At 36.2% G+C, this 25,495-nt stretch overlaps 1 protein-coding gene across 1 annotated transcript; it reads left to right on the plus strand.

Annotated features, from left to right (window-relative positions):
- The first annotated feature begins 829 nt into the window (after nt 1-829).
- On the plus strand, nt 830-24,669 carry LOC125680203 (T-box protein 12-like). The gene is made up of 6 exons (XM_048919646.2): nt 830-1,200; nt 2,766-3,039; nt 10,371-10,579; nt 16,591-16,698; nt 22,324-22,440; nt 24,666-24,669. The coding sequence occupies exons 1-6, from the start codon at nt 830-832 to the stop codon at nt 24,667-24,669; spliced, it is 1,083 nt and encodes a 360-aa protein (XP_048775603.2).
- The last annotated feature ends 826 nt before the right edge of the window (nt 24,670-25,495 follow it).

A 25,495-nucleotide genomic window follows, 5' to 3' on the forward strand; every position in this document is an offset into this window, starting at 1 on the left:
CCTGTTTATGAATCTCAACTGATTCGAATGCTGCATGAACTGTTTCATACCAATTGTTATGCTGTTCTTTTACATAATGATTTTGACTAAAGATTAATCTGTTTACCTGATCAAGATAGAAAGCTCACAGAGGTTGTAACCGGTCAAGTGTGATTTCTTCTCCTTGGCATCTGATCCCACCTCTGGTGTTTGCAAAAGTCCCTGCTTGCTCTACTCCTAATTTTATATTCTGTATGAGATTAATCACTATTTATTATCTTCACTTTTTCTTTGTTCATTGCATGGAAGTATAAGAATGTTTTATTTGATATTTCTATTGAATTCCATTGACATTTAATCATTATTAAATCAGATTTATTTATTAGTGCCCGAATGTATCATCTTTCTTTTTTATCACTTTGTAGTAAAACTTTATTCTTAGCACTGTCTATTGTTACTTCGCATTACCATACATCGGTTATTAAGAGTTACCGTCCGTTACCCACTAAGTAACACAAGTGTCATCTTCTGGATTGGGAAGATATATACTATCCTAACGAAGACCGCCCAAACCTGTTCATATATATAGAAAGAATAACAAGTCATAGAAAAGTTTTGATGATGATATGATGACATTTAAGATTCGGGGTTAGATATTGGGTTATTCAGAAATACGTATTTTGACACCAATTCCACATGGAGAAGAAAGCAATTTGTCAGCGACTGTGTTAATCATGAACATAAAAAATCAAAGTGCGAGTTGTCAAAATCTTGAATTCCCCCAATAACTGCGTTTACATAACTTGATATAATTTTACAATCTTTACATTGATTAAGGGATTTAGACAAAATGGAGAATCACACGACCTCTTTCCAAAACAGAGATTGTAGAGATATAAAACAACCCGAAGTGCTCAGTGGAAACAAGAAAACTCCAGATAAAAGAATACCATCAAATGCATCATCATCGTCATCAGATATGGAGGTTCAATTGTCAGATGTGGATGTATATCAAATGTACGCCAATTCCAACTCTTCGGGATTTTCTGAAATGCAGAGCTCTTCTTCTGAAGCTGGAAAGTCCAAGGATGGTAATTATGATGACGAGAACAACTGCATCCCACTGATAAATGGATCCATTGTATTATCACTTATGGAAGCGAAAATGTGGCACAAGTTTTTGGAGTTGGGGACAGAAATGATCATCAACCGATCTGGAAGGTATAGTATATTTTGTTCGTTTGGTTTACGTCCCTTCCATAAATTATCGCTCACATTAGTATCACCAACTGTAGGAAACGTGCCGCACATTCAGGCCTATGCATAACTCCCCACGCCGTAAATTGTAGCAGTGTGAGTTCGTTTTTGTGCAAACGACTTTTATGACACGACATTTCGGTTTTAAAGGTCTCATTCGAAAGACCCGTGACTCCTACCTCTCAATGACGAGTGTTTGGCGAAGCTGTACCTGGTTTACGTCTTAGGTTTAACGCAGTCAATGTACGATTGTGATTACACACAAGACCTTCCGGTTAGGAAGCGAACGATCAAATACTAATCCATCGTTACAGAATTCTAACTATAGGAAGAAGTTAAAGAATATATATTTTTCATTGGAAGCAAACTTTGTGAACAGAATTTCAGTGATGAAATCGATTTCGTTGGTAAATAAGTTTTGAGAGTATTGATTTTTAAACCAGGGAAAGTACATATTCACGTCAGTAATTTTATAGAATTCAAATCAAAATTTAGGTGTCACCTCTTTATTTGTGAAACAGTTTGCTCATTACCAGGAATGATTTGGCATTACACTTACATAGAAAAAATTAGCATTGTCTTAATTATCTTAGCAATCCCTAACCTATTTGATTTGTTATCAGTTTTTATTCCTTGCAAGTTCGCCTTTCATGTCTTAATTAATTATATACAGTCCCTTAAACGTTCTACTTTATCGTTTTCCCGTTCGTTCACCGTGCGCTCTCCGTTCACAGTTTTGCTTTCACCGTGAGTTCATCGTTCGTTCACTGTTCAGTCTTTTGTATTTGCATTGCCAGTCAGTGAAAGGTTTGTTCTTCATAGCGAGGCGAAAATGAAAAAGGAACGTATACGTAAGAGTGGAAGGAAACTTTCTAATTACACCAGAAATTGAATTTGGAAATACAAAATATCAGGATTATCAACTGTGAAAATTATAAGAAAACCGCAGACCACTCACCAATTTGTTACATCGAGACAAGGCATTATATATTTTGCTGTTATAAAATTTAGAAATTCATTTCAAAATTAAGAATTATCTCCCTCACGCATAGCTCTTATCCATAGACAAATTTGACTCCACTTTTTTGGCACACTGTTTTTGCCTATAATAGCTCTAAAACTTCATTTTTATTTCGGATTTCAAACATTTCGGTTGAGCATCACTGAAGAGACCTTATTTGTCGAAATGCGCATCTGGTGCATCAAAATTGGTACCGTATAAGTTTTACATATACATATATTTGTTCATACCTGATTATAAAATAAGTACAATCCAAGGGGAAAATCCGAAACATTCTGAATAAATAGACCATCTTGCATTCACCGTGCGGTCACCGTACTCTTTGCGTTCCGTTCGCTCAGCGTTCAGCATTCGATCTGCGTTCGTTCACCGTTCACATGGGAAAGAAGTCCGTTTCAGGGATATTCTCGATAGAATACTGGTTTCTTTCCTTTAAAAGTACATCAGAGTTTTTTAAAGCATAATTACTAGACATGTCATTTAACAACTTATTTGGAATATATTTCAGGAGAATGTTTCCCTACGTGGAATTTTTCCTTAAAGGTGTAGATCCAGCTGGGTTGTACGACGTCATGTTTGATATCATACCCGCCAGTAGCAAAAGCTTTAAGTTTCTGAACAACAAGTGGATACCGATTGGAAAGAAGGACGAAGAATTTAAAAATCATCCATTCAAACACCCGGATTCGCCACGTATTGGATCAGATTGGATGAGTCGGAAAATTTCCTTTGAGAAAATTAAATTGTCAAATAACCCTGATACATGTACAAAGGATGGAATAGTAAGTATTTTGTCTGAATATGCATGCATCTTTATGCACTTGCTTTGGATTTCTGGTCTACTAACTGTGGAATCAGTTTAACGGTTATGTTTCTTAATGAAATCGTTTGAGATTTGTGTCGTTAGTAAATATTGCGTCCATTTATTCATTGATATAGTCAAAATCTATCATCTGCAAGTACATGCACGTGTGCTTGATGTTGATTGGATAATACCAAATCGTATGTAACTTTATTATAAATAATCATAATTAAATAATATTCACAGTTTAGATAACCAATGCAACTATCTATATAATGGTGTAAATAAAAACGCAAACGCACATTCACGTACATTGTCTTTTGAAAGTTAACTTCTTTGAATGACTGTAACTTTAATTTTGTTTTTCGTCAACATATTTTAAAATTTATGTTCTGAATGTATTTTGATATACTTAACATATTGCTGTTGTCAAAATCACTTTTCAGCACATGCATGCTTGCGCATGTGTCTAATTCTGATTGGACGATTTTAAAATCATCATAGCTTTCCTATAAATGGCATATACAATAGTGCTGAGTCATACTAACATGCACTTTTATGCACATGTATTGCTTTTCTTTCAATTTTTGGGTACAAAAATTACCACAAATTTGCAACTAAAGAATTGAATGAATTGAAATTTTTGCTCTATGTTTATGATATGAATGCCTAATGAATGGTGTCGACAAAAATTCCTTAATTAAATTCGCGTGCGCCTGATAGTGCGTGCATTGTAAATTTTGACACAAAAAATCATGTTGAATCACAAAGGAAAATTGGCCAAGTTCATCCAGCCATCTTGCTAGTTGACCTTCTGGTACTTTGAAGAGGAGCAACAAGGCAAGACTGGGATGATCTGTTCGCAGCAAAATCTGCCTCCTAAGTAAATAATGTTTGTATTGGTGGCAGAACGCAAGTACAGCAAGCAGCTCACGTCGCGTGACACACTAACGCTCCAGTGCTGGTCCAAGACGTCGACTGGAATAAGAAATAATTCTCTCCACTCTATCTTGCTCCAATGAAAAATCTGCCCCGATACAAACATTTGAAGCGTCCGTCTCCAAGATAATTTTTCCTTCTGCAAAGGGATACGCTATTATAGGTACAGATGTCAGAGTCTTTTTAAGGGCATTAAAAGCAAAACCTTGTTCATGGTCCCAATGAAATACACCTTTTCATGTGAGGTTGTGCAGAGGGTGCGCAATTTCAGCATAACCTTTTATGAATCTCCAGTAATAATGTAAGTCCTAAAAATGCTTGCAGTTCCTACAAGTTTCGTGGAATTGGCCACTGGGCGACATCCTGAACCAATGAGGGGTTGGTACGCACCCCATCTTTGCTCACAATATGGCCAAGGAACAATATCTCATCTTGAAATAAACTACATTTCTTTGGTTTAAGTTTCAACCTAAAATCGCGAAACCTCTAAAGCACCTGCCTATGGTTATTCAAATGTTCCCGATATGTCCTTCTAGTAATGATAACATCATCCAAATAAATCAGCAGAATGCTCCACTGAAGCCTCTTCAGAACAAGCTACATTCCCCTTTGAAAAGTAGAGGGTGAATTATATAGTCCGAAAGACATCCTTTTATACACAAACAAATCATTCTTAGCTGTAATGGCTGTCTTGGACATGTCCTTCTCATCGACTTCGAACTGATGATATCCACTGAACAAGTCGAGAGTAGAAAACAACTTGGATCAGCTAAAAGTATCAAGACATTCTTCAATCTTTGGAAGTGGATAAACATCTTTTTGCGTGACATTGTTCAGTTTACGGTAATCAATGCACCAACGTACTCCACCATCCTTCTTTCAAAAAAGCATTACTGGGGATGCCAAAGAAGATTTAGATGGAACTACAACTCCTGCATCTAGCTGCTTCTGAAGGTGTTCCATTTCCTCGCCTGGAAAGTTAAAGGGGGTCCGACAACAAGTATCAATATGGTGCTTTACGGCAGCAAAAGTACCAAGGTCATATTCCTCTTTGGCAAATTTGTCCTTGCATTCACAGAGCAAGTTAGTAAGGTCTTGCTTCTGGGAGGTAGTCATTTTCTCTGAGGATTTTGTTATGAGTTCAGTGAAATGAGCTTGGATATTTTCACTTGCGACATGAAGTGGTGCATAACGGATATCCCCAACTTCTGGCTTCCCTTCAGTGCATGTCGACATTATCTGGACTTCATTGCCTGCCTCACAAAGTTTACCTAGATGAGTTTCTTTCAGAAAACGGATTTTTTTTTATCCCGGACATTTAGTACTCTAATAGGTACTTTTAATTTTATGTTTACCAAGCAAGACCCGATTTATAGGATTCCTCCAGGGAGCCTATAGTCACAAGTATTAAGAACAGCTAGGGTTCCTGCATGGGGATTTTGTATACGACCGATAATGACCTTTTCACTTTCTGGTGGCAACCAACAATTTTGTTAACCATAACTACACTGCAATTGGAACTTCCACCATTATAGCTCACAGTCCCCACCATAACTTCCTTCCCAATACGGAGGTTGTCTTGTCCAGCAAAAATGACGGCATTTAAATACTTCAGGATATCCATCCCAATCAAGACCGAATTCCGTATAGGAACTACATAGACAAGGCAGCATATATTATGACTACCAATTTGGATGGTCACAGTAATCCCTCTAAATGCAGTCATTTCTGCTCCACTGTCCGCATTAAGGAGGCACATTTTTCTGTAACCCTCAGTTTGAATCCATGCTTTCCCAGCAACATTTGAAGAGATCACAGTCTTGTCAGCCCCAGTGTCTTGACATAATTAATAGCAATTGGAACAATAATTCCTTTACCAGCTGAGTGAACTCTTGTGCACTTTATCTTGTCATATTTTATCGATGAGTCCTCCTTCACCAACTGCAGCTTCTGCTCCGACAGCTTGGCTTGAGAATTTCTTGACCTGCATTCATTCTTGCAATGCTCAGTTTGCCCACACTGAAAACAACGAGAATCTTGCTCTTTGAATATTTGATCACGCTTTGCCTTGTCCTTTTCCTGACGTCTCTGGAGCTGCAACTCGATCTGTTTCAGTCTGGAATCAAGTTGTTCCAGGGAGAGATAAGTAGGTCTTTGTATTCTTTGTGCCCCAAGAACCTCTTGATTTTCCTCTAAGGAAGCGTCATCATCAGACTCATCTGTCCAAGCAACCCATCTGGTCCTCTCCCTTCTTTGCTGGTCATAATTTCTACCAACGGTTGACCGATAATTATGCTCCTTGTATGTAACAAGTTTGATTGCCTCATTCAAAGATTTTTGACCTCTGTTCAATACATGATAGGCAATCCTTGAGATACAATATCCTTTGAGGAATGCCTCTGCAGCAAGCTGAGCTTGCATTTCTAGATCTGTACCGGGATACGCTTGGGTGACAAGGCGACGTTTGACTCTTTTGGCGAATTTCCGCTAATTTTCTGCAAACCGTAGCCGGAGGGTCCTTTCTACCAAAATGTTTGGTAAGGCTGTCACGGAGAGACTTGTAGTCAGCTGTCAATGCACTTGGTAATGACCATAAATACCACATGGCTTTACCCTTCAAGTTTTCATTCTGCTTGTCTATCGTTTTAGCCTCTGCCCAAGCATAACGTTCAGATAACTAAATGGGACAAAAAAGACTTCCATGTCGTCCTTACCTTCATAAGTGGGTAGCTCAGTCTGCGGGTCCTTAATAGACGCACCATATTCTATAGACTTAGAGCTGTTTCTATTTGGTCCATAAGGAGTGAGTCTTTGCTCTTGTCTGGCCTCATGACATGTAAGGCATCTTCAAATGGTCGGTCAGCACCTCTGCGATGTTGAGGATTGTCTGTAGCCTGAAAAGTGCTTGAATTCTGTTGTCTCTGTCCCAAGGTCGCATGTGACCCAGGAGTAGAAGGGTAGTTTTGAGGACCAAGGAACATCGTTGGTCAGTTTGACCAAATCCTAAGCCCACATGTGATCTCTGGGTTGATGCAAACATGGGACTTCGTCAGGCATGGAGGAGTTGTTCTCTAGATTCTACAAGGAAGCATTCAAATTGGGTGCGCTGTCTTGCAATTTCTTCCGTTGTAGATTCCTTCATTTCCCGAAGAGTCCCTGTGAAAGCCTCTTGGTGTACCCGTTGCTGTCTGTTAAATGGTACTCTGAAAAATTCCAGGGTCTTTTGAAGCCAACTTCCTTCTCCCTCTTTCCCCTGACCTGAAACAACCCCACTATCTGTTGCTTCTCTAGAGAGGGCATTGTCACTCAATAGGGTTTCTTCACTTTCACGATGTCTTTCCATCATTCTGTTGAAATGCAAGGTATTCCTGCTCATCTATATCTAATGTATCACTTGGTGTGTAGCACTCACGTACGATATTTAGTTCTAGGCGCCGTATCCACTTTTTCGCCAAAAGGTAATCAGGATGTAGCCCATCAGACAACTCTCTTCCTGCCTCGACGAATATCACGCAAATCAGCGTTTGACGTAAGGGTGTCACGACCAAGTTGTTGGTTAATCTGTTCTATATTCTGGTTAAGCTTGTCTCTACTTGTATCTCTATTGTTTTGTCTGAATCCAAGAACACCGTGGGGTTTTGATGTCCCTTAATGCCGTTGTACAAGGAAACTAAATAGATAGGAATTCTCACAAATTTTATTCAGCTATTCCTGCTAAGAATAAAGTCTTTTGCACGATATAACTCTTGCAAAACTGAAGAAAATGTGTTACCAGTGTGGTCTCGAACGTTTATGAAAGGTGTAATTCCCTTGTTTTCTTGTTATATCACAAGTTCCACTCCAAAAATAAACTGTCACTTCTTTGTTGCATGAGACGAGGGACTTCCTCTATAAGTAAATCTACTAGTTCCCTTGTTTTGGGCTTGCTTCTTTCAAAGGAATACAAAGAGTGTTGAATTTTCTTTTCGTACCTGTTACAAACATACATTTTTGCTATCAAAGACTAACACAGGTATGCTACGTGCTTCTTCTTGTGGTACCACTAGGGGCCTAAACTCCAAGAAACGCACTAGATCCTTTTCAGGCCTCTACGACAGAGCTTGTTCGCAGTGAACAAATATCAAACGATAGGTGATCGCAGTGAACACCACAACGGAATTTCTATAGCCAACTAATAAAACCTTACAATTCATCAGAGATTATTTAATTAATAGGTTTTAGCACAAGCTAATTGATTGTTATGAATTTATTTATGATCAGTTAATTAATTCATAAATTTTCTTTGTTTTACTCTAGTGTAGGAAGAATTCATACATGCATTAAATAATTTCTTTCAAAACGCGAAGTCTACTTTCGTATTCACCCTGTACCATGTGAATCCCCGCTCTAAAAAGATACATGCATATAGTATACAGCGTTGATTTTCAAGATAAATGGAACGATTTGATTTTTATCATTATTATTATTTAATATATATACCGACTCGTTACATATAGGTACGCCCAGTCAACACCCCCGTACATTAACAAACACGAGTTGATTCGCACTGAAAAAGCAAATGTCCAACATCTCAATCAAATTCGCCCGAATGCGGAGAATCTTGGTCGAATATCGTGGCTGACACCAGTTGTATTACTTTTAGTGGCAAGCACTACAAATATCGGCCAATATTACCCAAAAAACAAAACAAAACAACTAAACGCAAAGTGGTTATGAAGACGTATAATATGTGAAATAGCCCGCGAAACTCTGCACGGGTTTACAAAAGAATAAGGTAAAACAAAGGAATATAAGAGTAAGGTAAAACTAGTCCAATTTGCGTCACAATATTTAGACTTGTACGTATCGACATGGTCAACGTACTCACAAGCACGTGTATGGACATGCACTGAAGTTTAATAGGATAATACTTAAGTGTCTATTACTGTTTCATTTTAAAGTATGAAATGGATTGAACGTTATGATTATAAAACAGTTATATATTGGGACGCTGTGCAGATTGATATGGTCAAAATCACTTGTACTAAAACAAATAACACCACTTGCTAAATGGGAAAATGTTTGGGGAACTAGTATTAGTTTGGGAATTTTACTTTGTTTCTTCTTCTTATCTTTTTTTTCTCTCCAGTACTTTTTTTGTCCTGGAGTGCTCACAGAAACTACACAGGGAATCAGTATGAAACTATCTTGGGATGATAGTACAATGTATATCATTTGTAGATGTGCAGAACGAATGTTATTTTCTCTGAACATGCATTGAATTTTGGTACACCAACTTCCGAATCATTAGTCAGCACTTTATGATCGCCATGGTGAAAATCAACAATCTGCACGGGCATACACATGTGCTTTATTTTTATTGGGTAATGCTAAAACATCTGTAACTCTCTTATTAAAGGAAATGAAAATATTTTTAGAGCATTGTTAAATAATATAGATGTCTACAGAGAAAAGTAATTTTAAAAATGCCAACACGTACGCGCGACCATCTTGTTTTTGATGCTCAATTCTTTGAAGGTCCAGCCATAACGTTTTTGTTTTTATCAAAATCTTTTGGAATTTATTCTGTAGTTGTGGTATACTTTACAATTTGCTTTGGTCAAAATTACTGGCTACCACGCGCATGGACGTATGCTGAATTCTAATTTAACGATTTTAAAATCATCATAACACGTATATCATTCAAACATTATGAAATTCTTACTACTGTGGCCTTCAACTCGACATTTAGATATGTCGACAAAATTTTATCTATTAACCGTAATCATTTTCACTCGTATGTCGATTCGATATAATATTGGGAACTCGAAATAAAAGACATTACAAAGTCCTACACATCTGCTTCGTACTTAGACATTTCATTGAAAATGAATTTTAACGGCAAACTAACGACTTAATTAAATTAGGTTGTAGATATATCTTAGAACTGTCTACTGATCCGTGTGATAAAATCACTTACTAGCAGGCACAAGTACGTGTGCTGAATTTTGATGATATAATATAATTTTGGATTATACTTTTTACATCAATCACTGAATTGCGTCAATATGAAATGGACTGAAAGTCATAATATAAGTACAAATTGAGACGCTTAATTGATTGGCATGGTAACACTCACTTCTATCAACGCACAAGCACGTCAACATGCTTTTGATTGGATAATACTTTAACCTGCAGAGCTCTCTCACAACTCAATGAAATAATGTTCAAATCATATTGCTGTTAATTAAAGTGTTGATTGAACAATTCAACAGAGCTTAAAAAACAAAATGGAACCATTTTGTAAATGGTGGACGTTTGAGGAACATTCTGTAACGTTTCTTGTTACAATTAGAACTAAATTTTTTTTACACTTCTTAATTTCTATTTCAGTTTACGCTGCACACATTTCAGAAGTACTTCGTCAGCATATATATCGTCAAACATGAAGAAGATGACGAGCTCTCAGTCATGGACTTCCCCATCCGGGCCACGACCTTCATTGCTGTCACAGCATACAACAACAGAAAGGTTACCAAACTCAAGATTAACAGCAATCCCTATTCCAAGGGATTCCGATTTCCAGTGAAAAGGTTAGGAATGTTTATTTCCAAAGTAACAATATATTTGTAGAAATGAAATGTATAAATTTCAAGAAAGGCAAATTGTATTCAATAGATTTTATCTTGATGATAGTGTCTTGTCCGTAATGTAATGTAATGATTTTGGTAGTGATGGGTTACAAGCATGCTGCCTCTTGAATAATTATAGTTTCCCATGTTTCCGCAGTAATAGCGATAAAGTGTATTAATGACATACGATCAGGAATATACAAAGTATCGAGATCCTGTATTGACTAATAGGAAGACAGCTATAACAGGTATAAAACACTTTTAAAAACTTGTGAACTTCAATTTGTTGACAGGTCTTTTTATTTTTAAGCAATTCTTAGCTTTATGTGACCATAAAACTGTGTAGTGATTAGCCCCACCAAGTACAAAATTCCCAAAACACAAAAAAAAATATAATAGTTGTGTTTCAATTTCATTAACTGCAATTTTCTTTTGTTCATTTTGTCAATTTTTTAAACATTAAAATTTTTGTTAAATTGTTAATTCGTACGTATATTAGATCATAGGAAAATTATCTCCCTGGGTAGAACAACATTTTAACCAATGTATATTAAGAAAATGTTCACTTCATGCATTTTCTACCAATCAAACTGAGAGGAAGTGCACAGTCCGAAGACTGTAAATCACTTCCAAGCAAGACGGTAATCAGCGTGGAAAACATTTTCATTCATCTTTAATTGATAATCGCAATAATTGGCGCTATACAGCAGTAACATTAATGACTTAATTCACCCTAATGCATTTTTTAAACATTTTAGAAAAAACTGAAGTCGAAACTTTTACTTAAGTCTGAGATTTTACTCAAATTTTGACTGTACAAATAAGAGAAAAGTCAAACTTAAATTTGGGATTTTTTCGAGATATCCATGTCGGGTTTTAATAAATGGACATGTCTACTTTCTGTGAATGTTTATGCGAGTAAAATCAAATCAAATGAAATCAGGAGTTCGCATATTGTGTTGAAAAATGTTCATTGATCAAAAGTTAGGTTAATACTTAGCATAAAATAAATACATACATTTATGTATACATATATTTAGGTATAACATTGGTACCGTATAATATTTACAGACAAGACAGTGACCTCCCGATTACAAAACGAACGGTTTACCACTGAGCTATCGCGACCGGTACAACTGAAAATTAATATAAAACACATGTAACAAATATTATAGCATATTCTTCGTTGATTACCCCAGACTAAAGATGTTACATTTATAAAACCCTAGAAATATATACAGTAAAGAGTGAACATTCTAAATGTAAAACTCTATATGTACTGCTACATGTATATTGTAAACAGATTGTAGGTGACAGAAAGGTGGGGGTAAGCTCTACACGTGCAAATTAATTATTTTACCATGTCGAAATGGGAGGCGAAAGGGTAAATAAATCTCGCATTTAATCAAAAACTTTTATAACAAAATTGTATTCTTCTGGTAAACCTATCTTACCAAGTGACGCCATCTGCTCCCTCCCCTCCAATCAAAATAATCTAACGAGATAAAGGGAACGGGAGTCATAGAGGTTACTGAAGATGACAACAAATTTACAATATATACTATCATATCAAACTATCATGACTTGATTGAAATATTAAGTTGAAAATGAAACTTAACAATTATCATTCGTCAGCATAAAAAAATTTACTACCTAAATTACATTTATGATATATTGTTTAGTACTAGTATGAACTGGCGCTATACATCGAGGTAAGCTACTGACAAACAAGTTGATGGCACAGGAGTTTTGAACAGTATCGTTTGAAGTCAGTATTTCGCAAATTCTACGGTCGTTATAACGATCTAGTTCGTCAATACAACCTATCAGTGGGTCAAATGCTGTCTGACGTGTTTCATACCGATTGTTAAGCCATTCCTGGCACACTGATTTTGACTAAGGATAACTCCGTTTACCTGATCAGGATATAGGACTCACGGCGGGTGTGACCGGTCGACAGGGGATGCTTACTCCTCCTAGGCACCTGATCCCACCTCTGGTGTGTCCAGGGGTCCGTGTTTGCCCAACTATCTATTTTGTATTGCTTGTAGGAGTTATGAGATTGATCACTGTTCGTTATCTTCACTTTGCATATAGTTAATCATATTGAATAAACTATTCTATTGCGCCGCCATTTTTATTCAACACAATTTATGGGAGTTATGGGACATTATTGAATTTGTACATGCTACACTTTAGGAACACATTGTGGACGCAACTCCTCGGAAACCGCTTAAGAGATTTTGTTCACATTTTGTAGGATTGTTAGTCACCATATGTAGTTGATCATAGTGTGCCACCATTTTGATTTGACAAATTTTACATGAGTTATGGGACTTTTGTGCTTCAACTTTTTCGCGGCGGTGGGAGACATGGCCACGTATAGCGAATATATAAATACAATCTTTAAAAATCTTCTTCTAAGGAACTGCTGAACCAGGAAGGTTCAAATTTATATGGCAGCTTTCTGACATAGTGCAGATTCAAGTTTGCTAACATCAGAAAATCACAAATTTTTGTTATACAGAATAATTAAGATAGAAAAAAACTTGTTGAAATGACAAATTGTAAATGTCAACAGTTTAAAATAACTGCTAATTCATAAATATGTACAAATTAATTGTGAATATTTGGGTAATCATGTATAATAGACATACAGTTGTGGGTACAAGCTTTGAAAATATTTCTTATGGAAAATGGAAGCAAATCATGCTAACTGTTGCAAATATATTGTATAAAAATAGACTGGCGTAATCTGTAGATTGTAATAGTTAGTTTCAAATACGTACATAATATAATTATGTTTTGCCTGTTCTGTTGAAATAAGTTTATAATTTGATTACGATATACTTTCCATTGATAGGAGTTATTGCCCTTGACAATATTTTTAAAATTATAAATATTTGATTATCTATGAAATATATGAACTTTTTTATTATCAATAGTTTACCAGAATTTGTATGTGATGCAGTGAACAAAATTCCTTTGAAAGATATATTTCTAGCATGCGCCAAGTTTAATTTAATAAAGATTTTTGCAAAAACCTATGACATCACATGAGGATCGATCAACCTTAACTATTTAAGTCAAGGCTTTCATATTTTGTATATACATTCTTTACGTAAAGACCTTTCATGTTATGCAATATTATGTGATCTTGTGGCCTTCACCTGGAAGTTTGCCCCACTTTTAATAAAACGCTGACTTATTCAATATGCCCTGAAGGTAGATCTTTCATATTTTGTACGTATATTTCTTATGGCAAGACAGTTCATCTCATATCATGACCTTTGACTTTGTGACATTGAACTCGGAGTTTGATCTACTTTTAGAAAATAACGTATTATATATTTCCGGAGCTATTTTAGGTGAGACTCTCATTGTTTGTTAATAGATTCTTAATGGCAAGACCTTATTTTGTGAAGTTTGACCTTGACCTACTTCTAAAAACTCTGATCGATTCAATATCTCCAGAATTATTTAAGATAGGTCTTTCATATTTTGTATATGACAATGCCCCCTTTTCCATACTATTACCTTTGACTTTGTGACCTTGAAATTTGACCTACTTTTAAGAAAATATAACCTATCAAATATTTTCAGATCTGTTCAAGGTAGGGCTTTCATCTTTTGAATATAGATTCTTCATGACATGACGACCTTGAAATACAATCATATTTGATCTTGTGAACAAGACCTACTTTCTTAAAAAGCTTACCTAATCAATGTCTCCTGACCCTCCGATATTGTGATCCCCTGTGCTGGGTCCCAGAGTAGGATATCATAACGAATTTAAAAAAGTTCGGAAGAGGACGTTGCATACCATCGTTTGTTAAAATTACAAAGGTCTACTTTCATTCTTTCTAAGTCTATTGTTCCTTAAATACGCGATAAGCAGAGGAGTTTCGTAAAGGTATTTATTCGGATTTACATACCCTTCAAAATGGGACCGGTATAGGTTCAGCGAAAAGAATAGAATGTGATAAAAGAAAGGGAAAGATGAAAAAAAATAATACACCGCAAAGCAAAATGAAGTCTTTCGCGCATACTTTTTGTGTTAGTGACCCCTGCGCCATTACCTTTGGACGCTAGAAGACCGATCCTGGTGCGCATATTGTAGGATGTTAAACATCCTTTACCTTGATGAAGAGTGTGTATTGACGCTGGTTCATATTCCTAAGGATTTTTCCACCCCACCCCCCTTCATCGGCACATTGTTTACGAAATCTCTGGCCTGTTGTAAAACAAAAGTTATACATAATTAGTAAACCTATTCTACAGTACCACATGTTAGGGGTCGATTTCTTAAATAAGGGGCCAGAAGGGGTTATTTCTCCACTATCATGAAAGTCTTCTTCTCCAAACGCTCGCCATTTAAAAGATCACAGGGTCATTCGGATATGACCTTGAAAATGGAGTTGATCATCTCAAAATCGGACGGAAGACCTAATTGTTGCTCGCAACGAGATCGTGACTAGTTAGTATTCTCCGGCACTTTTTTGTCCGGAATTGTTCTCAGAAACTACTTGAGAGATTAATATGAAACATTTTTAGGATAATACTCGTCTGTGCAGAACAAATGTTATTTCCTTTTAAAATGCTTTCATGTACATTTTTTTGTAATCCGTATTAAGTTTAAGTTTTTCATTGAAATCGTTTGAGATATATAATGTAGATAAATATTCAGACCTTTTACTGATCTGCATGGTCAAAATTACCAATCGGCACTCGCATACACATGTGCTTCATTTTGATTAAACAATACAACAATTTCTATATCATGTTTATGAATAAGGCGAATAAGTTGATATTTACAGTATAGGTAGATAATATGTGTATCTATAAATCAGTGTAATAAAAAATGCCACAATGCACGCGCATGCATCGTCTTTTGAAGATTCAATTTTTGAAGGACACCAACTTAACGCTTTTGTTTTTCACCAAATTCTTCAGAAGTTATACTTGTATTTTTGTACTTCTTACAGATTGATATGGTCACAATTCATAACAAGCACGTGCATGCCCACATACTGAATCCTGATTGGACTATTTTAAAATCGCCTTTGCATTTTTATAAATGAGAGAAACATTATGAAATTCATACTGTATGTATATGATACAAAATGCCGGTTGAATAACATCAGTAAAAGTGCAGAGTCATACTCCCGTGCGCGTATATGTACGTGCATAGCTTTCTTTCAATTTTGATACTTCAATGGCCATAACTTTCTTATTAAAGGCTAAAATATAATGATGTTTGCCTGTAGGTTTACAGTATGAATGTCTGATGATTGGTGTGACAGATACATGCTAAATCTAATTTCCGTGCGCGAGAATGCACGTGCATTGTAATTTTTAACTTCTTTCAACAGGTATCTTTCTATTATAGAATATTTGAGATTTCAATGAAATTTTCTGAAATATATGTGCATGGCAGATTTATTTATTAGTAGCAGCGTAAAAATCACTTACACGCGCTCAAGCAAGTGTGTTCAATTTTGAGTGGCTAAAATCACTTATCAATGAAAAAAATGGAATGATCTTCACATCTTAGGTGCATGTACATACTACAAAGATGATTGGTTGTGCAGGAGCACAATATCACCACTTTTTGAATGAGGGACATTTTGGGGGAACATCCGTAATGGTCGCTGTTACAATAAGAACTAGTTTACGATCATGTTAGCATTGGATACGTCTGATTATTGAGGCTTTTCAATTTCCCCCCAAATCGTTCATAGCGTGTGTTTATGCATGTTACAGGATTTATGAAATTGATTAACGCTCGTTATCTTCGAATCCACTTCTTCATCGATATCTGCTCAACACAATATTTTTCAGATACACGTAAAGGGTGTTTCATAATGAATATTAAACTATGTTTTCTAAAGATCTTGCGATGAATCGATTAACGTCGTGATACCTTTAACAAAATATCTTTTTAAATTAAATTGTTTTAATTTTCATTTTAGGCCGAACAGTCACACCTTCGAAGAACTTGATAACAAAGGGGAAAGACTGGTGACCTATGACGATTGTGTGAAGAACTCATTGTATTGCCACCCAGATGAGATACCAATTTCACTTCAGTTAGTTCTCCATATATTTTGTAGTATTGTAATATAATGTGTACGAGAGACATATGTAAATCAATGTTTCTTAAAAGTGAAAGTGATTCTTCGACGAAGCGAATCACCCGGGCAAATATTCTATTACAAACGTTTTTCGAAGGGGGTGAGGGCATTTATTTTGCTATTTTTTTTATATACCGGTACGCATTCTGTTTTATTATACAGAAACAAACCATTCAAGTGGTGACTTGTACTTTCTAAGAAATGCCTTTCGTTATTTTGTTTCATGATTACATGCATACTTCAACTGACCGCAACACGTTCAATGAAAACTTAAATGTATATGTGCACGATTTGGTAATGCATGAATCCCACTGTCGTGCGATTTGTTACGAACGCCACTATTGACCATTCGCAAAATTTTTCTGAAATTTCAAGTTTTGATACAAGATTATGCGAGTTAATCCGTTCTTATACAAGTTGTTGCACTTTGATCTTGCTAAGTCATGATAGATAAATTCCAGTTAACACGATGTTTCATGATCTGAATACCCGTTCAGATACGATCACATGAAAAACTTATACGGTACCAATTTTGATGCACCAGATGCGCATTTCAACAAATAATGTCTCTTCAGCGATGCTCAACCAAAATGTTTGAAATCCGAAATAACAATGAAGTTTTAGAGCTATCATAGGGACAAACAGTGTGTCAAAAAAGTGGAGTCAAATTCGTCTAAGAATAAGAGCTATGCGTGAGGGAGATAATCCTTAATTTTGAAATGAATTTCTAAATTTTATAACAGCAATTAAATATACATCCGTATTTTTAAGCTAGTAACGAGGTACTTAGCTACTGGGCTGTAGAGACCCTCGAGGACTAACAGTCCACCATTAGAGGCATCGACCGAGGGGTCATAATGTAAAACTTATACGGTACCAATTTTGATGCACCAGATGCGCATTTCGACAAATGTACTGATAAGATTTTCCCTATCAAGTTCACAACTGGACCTCGATCTCATACGATCTTTACGATCAGGGTTTCCCCTTTTGAACAATCATGTACGTGCAGATACGTTAGTATATACGTTACGATACGCTGATCACGAACCGATGCGCTATGTTGAGATAGGATACGATTGTGATCGCGATGTCTTTCACGATCAGGATCGAATATAATCACTGGTTAAGCTAAGAGTGGACCCCGACGGGTATATATACAGCCCGATTGACCATTGACTTCAATTTTTAACATCTGTAAAGTAAACAATACAACTCACAGTCATTGAGAAAAAGCGGAAGTTAATGTTGATGACAACGTGGTATTTGCAGCATTATTGTATGCTTATATTATAACTATTGTAACAGATCGTGGGACACTGCACCGCATTGCAAGAAAGCGTGGTGTTTACCTAGTAAAAGACTGACCTGGATCATCACGATTTGGGACCACGATTAGATGCGATATCTTGCGTTTTGTTACTATGCAATACGATCTTAAGCGATTATATCGACTGAAAATTAATCGTGTTGATCGTAGATTTTTTTAACAGTCAAAAACCTTTCTACGATCAAAACGATCTTCACAACTGACGCCAAGATTAGGTAAGATTTGGTGTGATCACCACGAATGAGACCATGCTTTCAATCGTCCCGTGAAACGTGAGAATGTGAACATGACATTCGTGATTTTCAATGCATCATTTGGATACATTATGCAGAGGTGAAATTTCAACTTGAAATGAAGGGTCATGCCCCTTCAAAGGGGAGATAATCGCTAAAATGCAAAAATAGGGTGGGATCATTTAAAAATCTTAAGAATCACTTGGCCAGAAAATCTAAAATTTACACGAAAGCTTCCTGACATAGTGTAGATTCACGTTTATCAAAATCATGACCCCGGGGGTAAGATGGAGCCACAAGAGGGAATCAAAATTTTACATGCGAATATATAGGACAATCTTCAAAAATCTTCTACTCAAGAACCGCTGAACCAGGACGGTTCAAATTTACATGGCAGCTTTCTGACAGTGCAGATTCAAGTTTGCTAAAATCATGGCCCCGGGGGTAGGGTGAGGACACAATACGGAATCAACGTTTCACGTGGGAATATATAGGGGGAAGATTTTAAAATATTCTCAAGAAGAACTGGGTCAGAAAAGTTTACATGACAGCTTTCTGATGTAGTGCAGATTCAAGTTTGTTAAAATCATGACCTCCAGATGTATGGCTGGGCTACAATAGGGGATGAAAGTTTTTACAAGGGAATATAGAGGGAAAACCTTTAAAAATATTCTGAAAATCACAACAGCCAAGCAATGGTTGGGCAAAGGTTACTCAAGTAAGCGATGTTGCCCATTGGCCTCTTGTGTAATTAGTCACATTTTGGTCGATACAATTGAGACATTAACTTTTAGAGATCAACCCTGCAATTCATTAAAAGAGGTCGCAAGAAAATAAATGATGACGGCACATTGTGTAGAATAACATTCTGAACAAGTTATGCTATATAATGCTTTACAAAATAGTTTTGTTTAAAAGATAGAAAGCATTAAAGTATCATATATTATTCCCGCAGAAGTTCCTTATAACGAAATCAGTGATCATTTTGCTGACATCAGCAGTTGCGTCAGTGAAAACAAATAACAACAGCAACAACAACAAAATCACAGATTTGCTGAATCGCACATCCTTTCCTTTTATGAAGTCTTTTAATAGCAACAGCGTAAAAATGCGTATTGCCCCCCCCCCCCGATATTATGACCACCTGTGCTGGGCCCCAGGGTAAGATATCATAATGTATTTGGAAAATTTCAAAATGGGGAAGTTACATACCATCGTTTGATAAAATTACAAAGATCTGCTGCCATTCCGTCTAATTCTATTGTTCTTAAATACGCGACAAACAGAGGAGTTTCGTAAAGGTATTTATTCGGATTTACATACTCTTTAAAATGGGACCGGTATAGATTCCGTTTAATAGACGAAAAGAATAGAATGTGATAAAAGAAAGGGAAAGATGAAAGGTAAAAAAAAATTACACCGTAAAGCAAATATAAAAAAGAAAGTTCGCGCCTACTGTTGTGGTAGTGACTCCGGCGGCATGACCTTTGGACGCTAGAGGACCGATCCCGGTGCGCATTTTGTAGGATATTAAACATCCTTTTCCTTGATGCAGTGTGTGTATTGAGACTGGTTTATATTTCTAAGGATTTTTTCTGACCCCCCCCCCTTCATCGGAACATTGTTTACAAAATCTCCGGCGGTTGAGAGGATATATGTTAAAATATGAAAACATTTTGTTAAACGTAAAACAAAAATTGTACATAATTAGGAAACCTATTTCACAATACCATATGGTAGGGGTCGTTTTCTTAAATAAGGGGCCAGAAGGGGTTATTTCTGTATTATCATGAAGGTCTTCTTCGCCAAATGCTCACCATTTAGAAGTTAAGATCACAGGGTCATTCGAATATGACCTTGAAAATGGAATTTGATCATCTCCAAATCGGACAGAAGATCTGCATAGTCAAAATTACCAATCTGCACTCGCATACATATGTGCTTCATTTTGATTAAACAATACAACATTTCTGTAACATGCTTATGAATAAGGCGAATGAGTTGATATTTACAGCATAGGTAGATAAAATGTGTATCTATATATCGGTGTAATACACAAGACGCCCCTGGGTCACATCGTTCACCTGAGTCACTTTGGCTTATATTTAAAAAAATTCCCTATAAATTCGCATGGAAAACTTATGATCCCTATTGTGGCCCAACCTACTCCTGGGGGGAGGGGGGGGCATGATTTTTTCAAAATTGAATCTGGACTATGTCAGGAAGCTTTCATGTGAATGTAAACTTTTCTGGCCCAGTGATTTTTCAGAAGAAGATCTTTAATAATTCCTCCTATATATTTGTATGAAAAACTTTGATCCCATGTTGTCGCCTCATCTTACCCCCGGGGCCATGATTTTAATAAACTTGAATCTGCACTATATCAGGAAGCTTTCATGTAAATCACAGCTTTTCTGGCTCAGTGGTTCTTGAGAAGATTTCTAAAGATTTTTCCGATATATTTGTGTTTAAAACTTTGATCCCCTATTGTGACCCCATCCAACGCCCGGGGCCATCATTTTAACAAACTTGAATCTGCACTATGTCTGGAAGATTTCATGTTAGTTTAAGCTTTTCTGGTGAAGTGGTTGTTGAGAAGATTTTTAAATGATCCTACCCTATTTTTGTATTTTTGTGATTATCTCCCTTTGAAAGGGACATGACCATTTATTTGAACAAACTTTGAAAGCCCTTCACCCGAGGTTGCTAATGTCCAAGTTTGGTTGAAACTGGCCTAGTGGTTCGGGAGAAGAAGTTGAAAATGTAAACAGTTTACAGACAGACGGATAGACGACGGACAACAGACGATCTGAAAAGCTCACCTAAGCTTCTAGCTCAGGTGAGCTAAAATGCCATCATGCACACGCATGCGCATGCATCGTCTTTTGGAGGTTCAATTTTCGAAGGACAATAACGCTTTTGGTTTTCATCAAATTCTTCAGAAGTTGAGGTTTTAGGTGTATTTTGGTACTTCTTACAAATTGCTTTGGTTAAAATTCCTAGCCATCATGTACATGCACGAATACTGAATTCTGATAGCACTTTCTTAAAATCACCTTTACATTTCTATGAATGAGAGAAACATTATGAAATTCATAATGTATATATTTGATACAAATGCCGGTTGAATAACATCAACAAAAGTGCGGAGTCATACTCGCGTGCGCGTACAGTGTATATGTACGTGTATAGCTTTCTTTCATTTTTGTTACTGCAATGTCCATACTTTCTAAATAAAGTTTAAAATATATGTTTTGGCTGTAGGTTTTAAAATATCAATACTGTTGAATGGTGTGAAATGGTGTGAAAGATACGTGTTAAATCCAATTTGCTTGCTCGAGAATGCACGTGCATGGTAATTTTTTACTTCTTTCAACAGGTATCTATCTATTATAGAATATTTGAAATTTCAATGAAATGTTTTGACATTTATGTGGCAGATTTATTTGTGGACTCTCTACTTAGTAGCAACGTAACAATCACTTACACACGCGCGCAAGCACGTGCGTTCAATTTTGAGCGGCTAATATTTAGATAAACGGTAAATCACTTATCAATGAGAAAAATGGAACGATCTTGACATCATACGTACATTTACATCCTACAAAAACTTGAAATGTAAGATGATGGGTGCAGGAGCACGATGACACCACTCTATAAATGAGGGACGTTTTGAGGGAACATCCGTGATGGTCCATGTTACAATCAGAACTAGTTTATGATCGTGTTGATATTGGAATAATTGTTCGTTATCTTCACCTTGCATTGTGGGTTTTCAGTGTTCCGCAAAATCGTCCATAACGTGTGTTTATGCATGTTACAGGATTTATGAGATTGATTAACGCTCGTTATCTTCTAATTCACTTCTTCATTGATATCTACTCAACACATCAAGTGTATAGATACATGTAAATGGTGTTTCATAATGAATATTAAATCATGTCTTCTAAAGACGTTGGGATAAATCGATTAACAAAATATCTTTTTGAATTCCAATTCCTTTGATTTGCATTTTAGGCCGAACAGTCATACCTTCGTAGAACTTAATAACGAAGTGGAAAGGCCGGTGACCTATGACGATTGTGTGAAGAATTCAATATTTTGCCACCCAGATGAGATACCAGTTACACTTCAGTTAGTTTTCAATATATTTTGTAGTATTGTAATATAATGTGTTCGAGAGACTTATCTAAACCTGAGTCGTTCCTAGCAAACCAGACCCTTAATCATTTTAATGCTAAAGTATGAACGATAGAGCACAAAATCCCTCAAAATATTAGAGCAATATTGATTGTCGTTGAAATATTATAATCAATCAAAGCTGACAACCAACTCGTGATTGGTAATTATGACCTTTTTCTTTACCAGTATATCAACTATGACGCCACATGTTTTCATTATGACGTGTTTTGAAAAACATTGTTGGATAAGCTAAGGGTCTTTTTTCCTAGGAGCGGCTCAATTCTATGTTTCTCAAAAGTGAAAGTAATTCCTGAACGAAGCGAGTGCCCCGGGAAATATTATGTTATAAACGTTTCTCAAAGCTAGGTGAGGGCATTTATTTTGCTATTTTTTGATATACAGGTACACAGCCTTTGTTTTCTCATACAGAAACAAACCGAATATTCAAGTGATGACTTGTGCTTTCTAAGTAATACCTCTCGTTATTTTGTTTCATGATCATATTGCATACTTCAACTGACTGTAACACGTGTGCACGATTTGGTAACGCCTGATTCCCACTGTCGTGCGATCCATTAAGAACGCCACTATTGACCATTCGCAGCTGATCGCGGAAATTTTCTGAAATTGTGGGTTTTGATTCGAGGTTTTGCGAGTTAATCCGTTCTTATACGATTTGTTGCGCTTTGATCCCGTTAGGTCACGATATATACATGTACATTTCTGTCGTCCCGATGTGTCACGATCTGACAACCCGTTGAGATACGATTACATACGTTCTGATAAGATTGTCCCGATGAAGTTCACGATTGGACCTCGATCTCATACGATCTTCACGATCAGGTTCCCTGTTTTGGACAACCATGTACGTGCAGATACGTTCGTATATGTTAAGATATTTTAATCACGAACCGATGCGCTATGTTGCGATAGGATACGATTGTTATTGGGATGTCTTTCACGACCAGGATCAAAGATAATCACTGTTTCAACTACGATTTGATCCTGATAGGTATATATACAGCCCGATTGACCATTGACTTCATTTTTTAACATTTTGAAAGTGAACAATACAACTCACAGCCATTGAAAAAAGCGGAAGTTAATGTTGATGGCAACGTGGTATTTGCAGCATTGCTGTATGCTTATATTATAACTATCGTGACAGATCATGGGACACTGCAACGCATTGCAACATTTGAAGCGTGGTGTTTACCTAGTGAAAAAATAACCTGGATCATCACGATTTGGGACCACGATTAGATGCGATATCTTGCGTTTTGTTACTATGCAATACGATATGATGCGATTATATTGACTGAAAATTAATCGTGTTGATCGTAGAAATCTTTCTACGATCAAAACGATTGTCACGACTGACGCCAAGATTAAGTAAGATTTGATACAATCACCACGATTATTCCAAGATTAAGACCACGATTTCAATCATGTCGAGAATCGTGATAGTGGGAACCTGACATTATGCGATCGAACATTTTGAATACATCCTTTGGCATACATTATGCAGAGGTTAAATTTCAACGTGATATCGGAATGCCCCGCCTCCCGATCACATTCACAGGTAAATATTTATATTTCTGTCAGTAATAAACCTACAGATACAATTATTATTTTAAAAATAAAATTGTTTTAAATGCGTATAATGTAAATCAAAGACGATATAACACGAATCAAAGGCGTGATAACTCGAATTAAAGATATACTAATGTAAAGTTAAAAGGTGTTCTAACTCTATTTGCAGGGGCATCGTAATGCAAATGAAAGATGTAAACAGCGCAAATAAAATAAATTCAATTCCTAAATGAAGGACTATTGATTTTACTAATATAAAAGAAAACCCCAAATCTTGTATTTCTTATAGACTTCCATGTCCTGTAATATCAGGGCATTTCAAATTTTTAAAAAAAAAACTACTATTTTCCCATTGAAGAGACACAGACTCCTGAATATACCAGAGGTTGGATCAGGTACCTTGAAGGGGTATGTATCCCCTGTTTACCGGACATACTTACCTTGAGTCATATATCTTGAAAAGGCAAACGTATGAATCTGTAATCAAAATTAGTATGTAAAAAACGACGTACATACTGGAATATTGATACATAATTATGGGGAGTTGAGGACCAATAAGCTAAAGTTGTGTTGCTATTTTGCAGCTGATGTCAATGTTCAATAAGATATATAAATATGAAGCAGACATGGAATACTCTGTGGTGTATTGTATTTCGAGTTCTCTGTCATATCTCATGAAATAAGTTGATATTATAGGGGTTTGAACAGTTTCGTTGAAAGAAAGCATTTCCCAAATTCTATGATCGTTATAATGATCTAATTTGTAAATACAAGCTTTCACTGGTCAAATGCTGTCTGACGTGTTTAAAACCAATAATTAGACTGTTCTTTACATACTGATTTTCATTATGGATTATTCCGTTTACGTGATCAATATATAAGGCTCAAAACGGGTGTGGTCCACAGGGGATGCTTACTCTTCGTATGCACCTGATCCCAGGTCTGGTATGTTTAAGGGCTCATGTGTGTTCTTATTTCGATGTTGTATTCATTATTGGGATTTATGGTATTGATCACTGTTCGTTATCTTCACTTGTTTATAATGTATATTACTGATTGTATCCCTCTAATGTTCAAATATTGTATTGTTTTTAGAGGTCCGCTAGATTTATCTATCAAGAAAGACAGCAAGAAAACAAGTGAGTATCTCAACTCAGTATATCACTCATAATTGTAGTCTGTAAGAAAGCCATTCTCTTTTCCGTTACTTCTATAATTTGTTTCCAATCCTACATACTTTCAAGTATATTTTGATATTGATGATTACTTTCTGATTATTATTTAACGGTTGAATTTTTTATCATTAAGATAAACAAGAAGATATGTGCATGTATTTTCATAACTTACGAGGTGAAGCCATAATAACCTTTCTTACTTGTAGTTGCAACATTTACTGCTAAATTAGGTCTAGGGA

This window comes from Ostrea edulis, chromosome 2, assembly GCF_947568905.1.
Source record: "Ostrea edulis chromosome 2, xbOstEdul1.1, whole genome shotgun sequence".
NCBI classification, from domain to species: domain Eukaryota; kingdom Metazoa; phylum Mollusca; class Bivalvia; order Ostreida; family Ostreidae; genus Ostrea; species Ostrea edulis.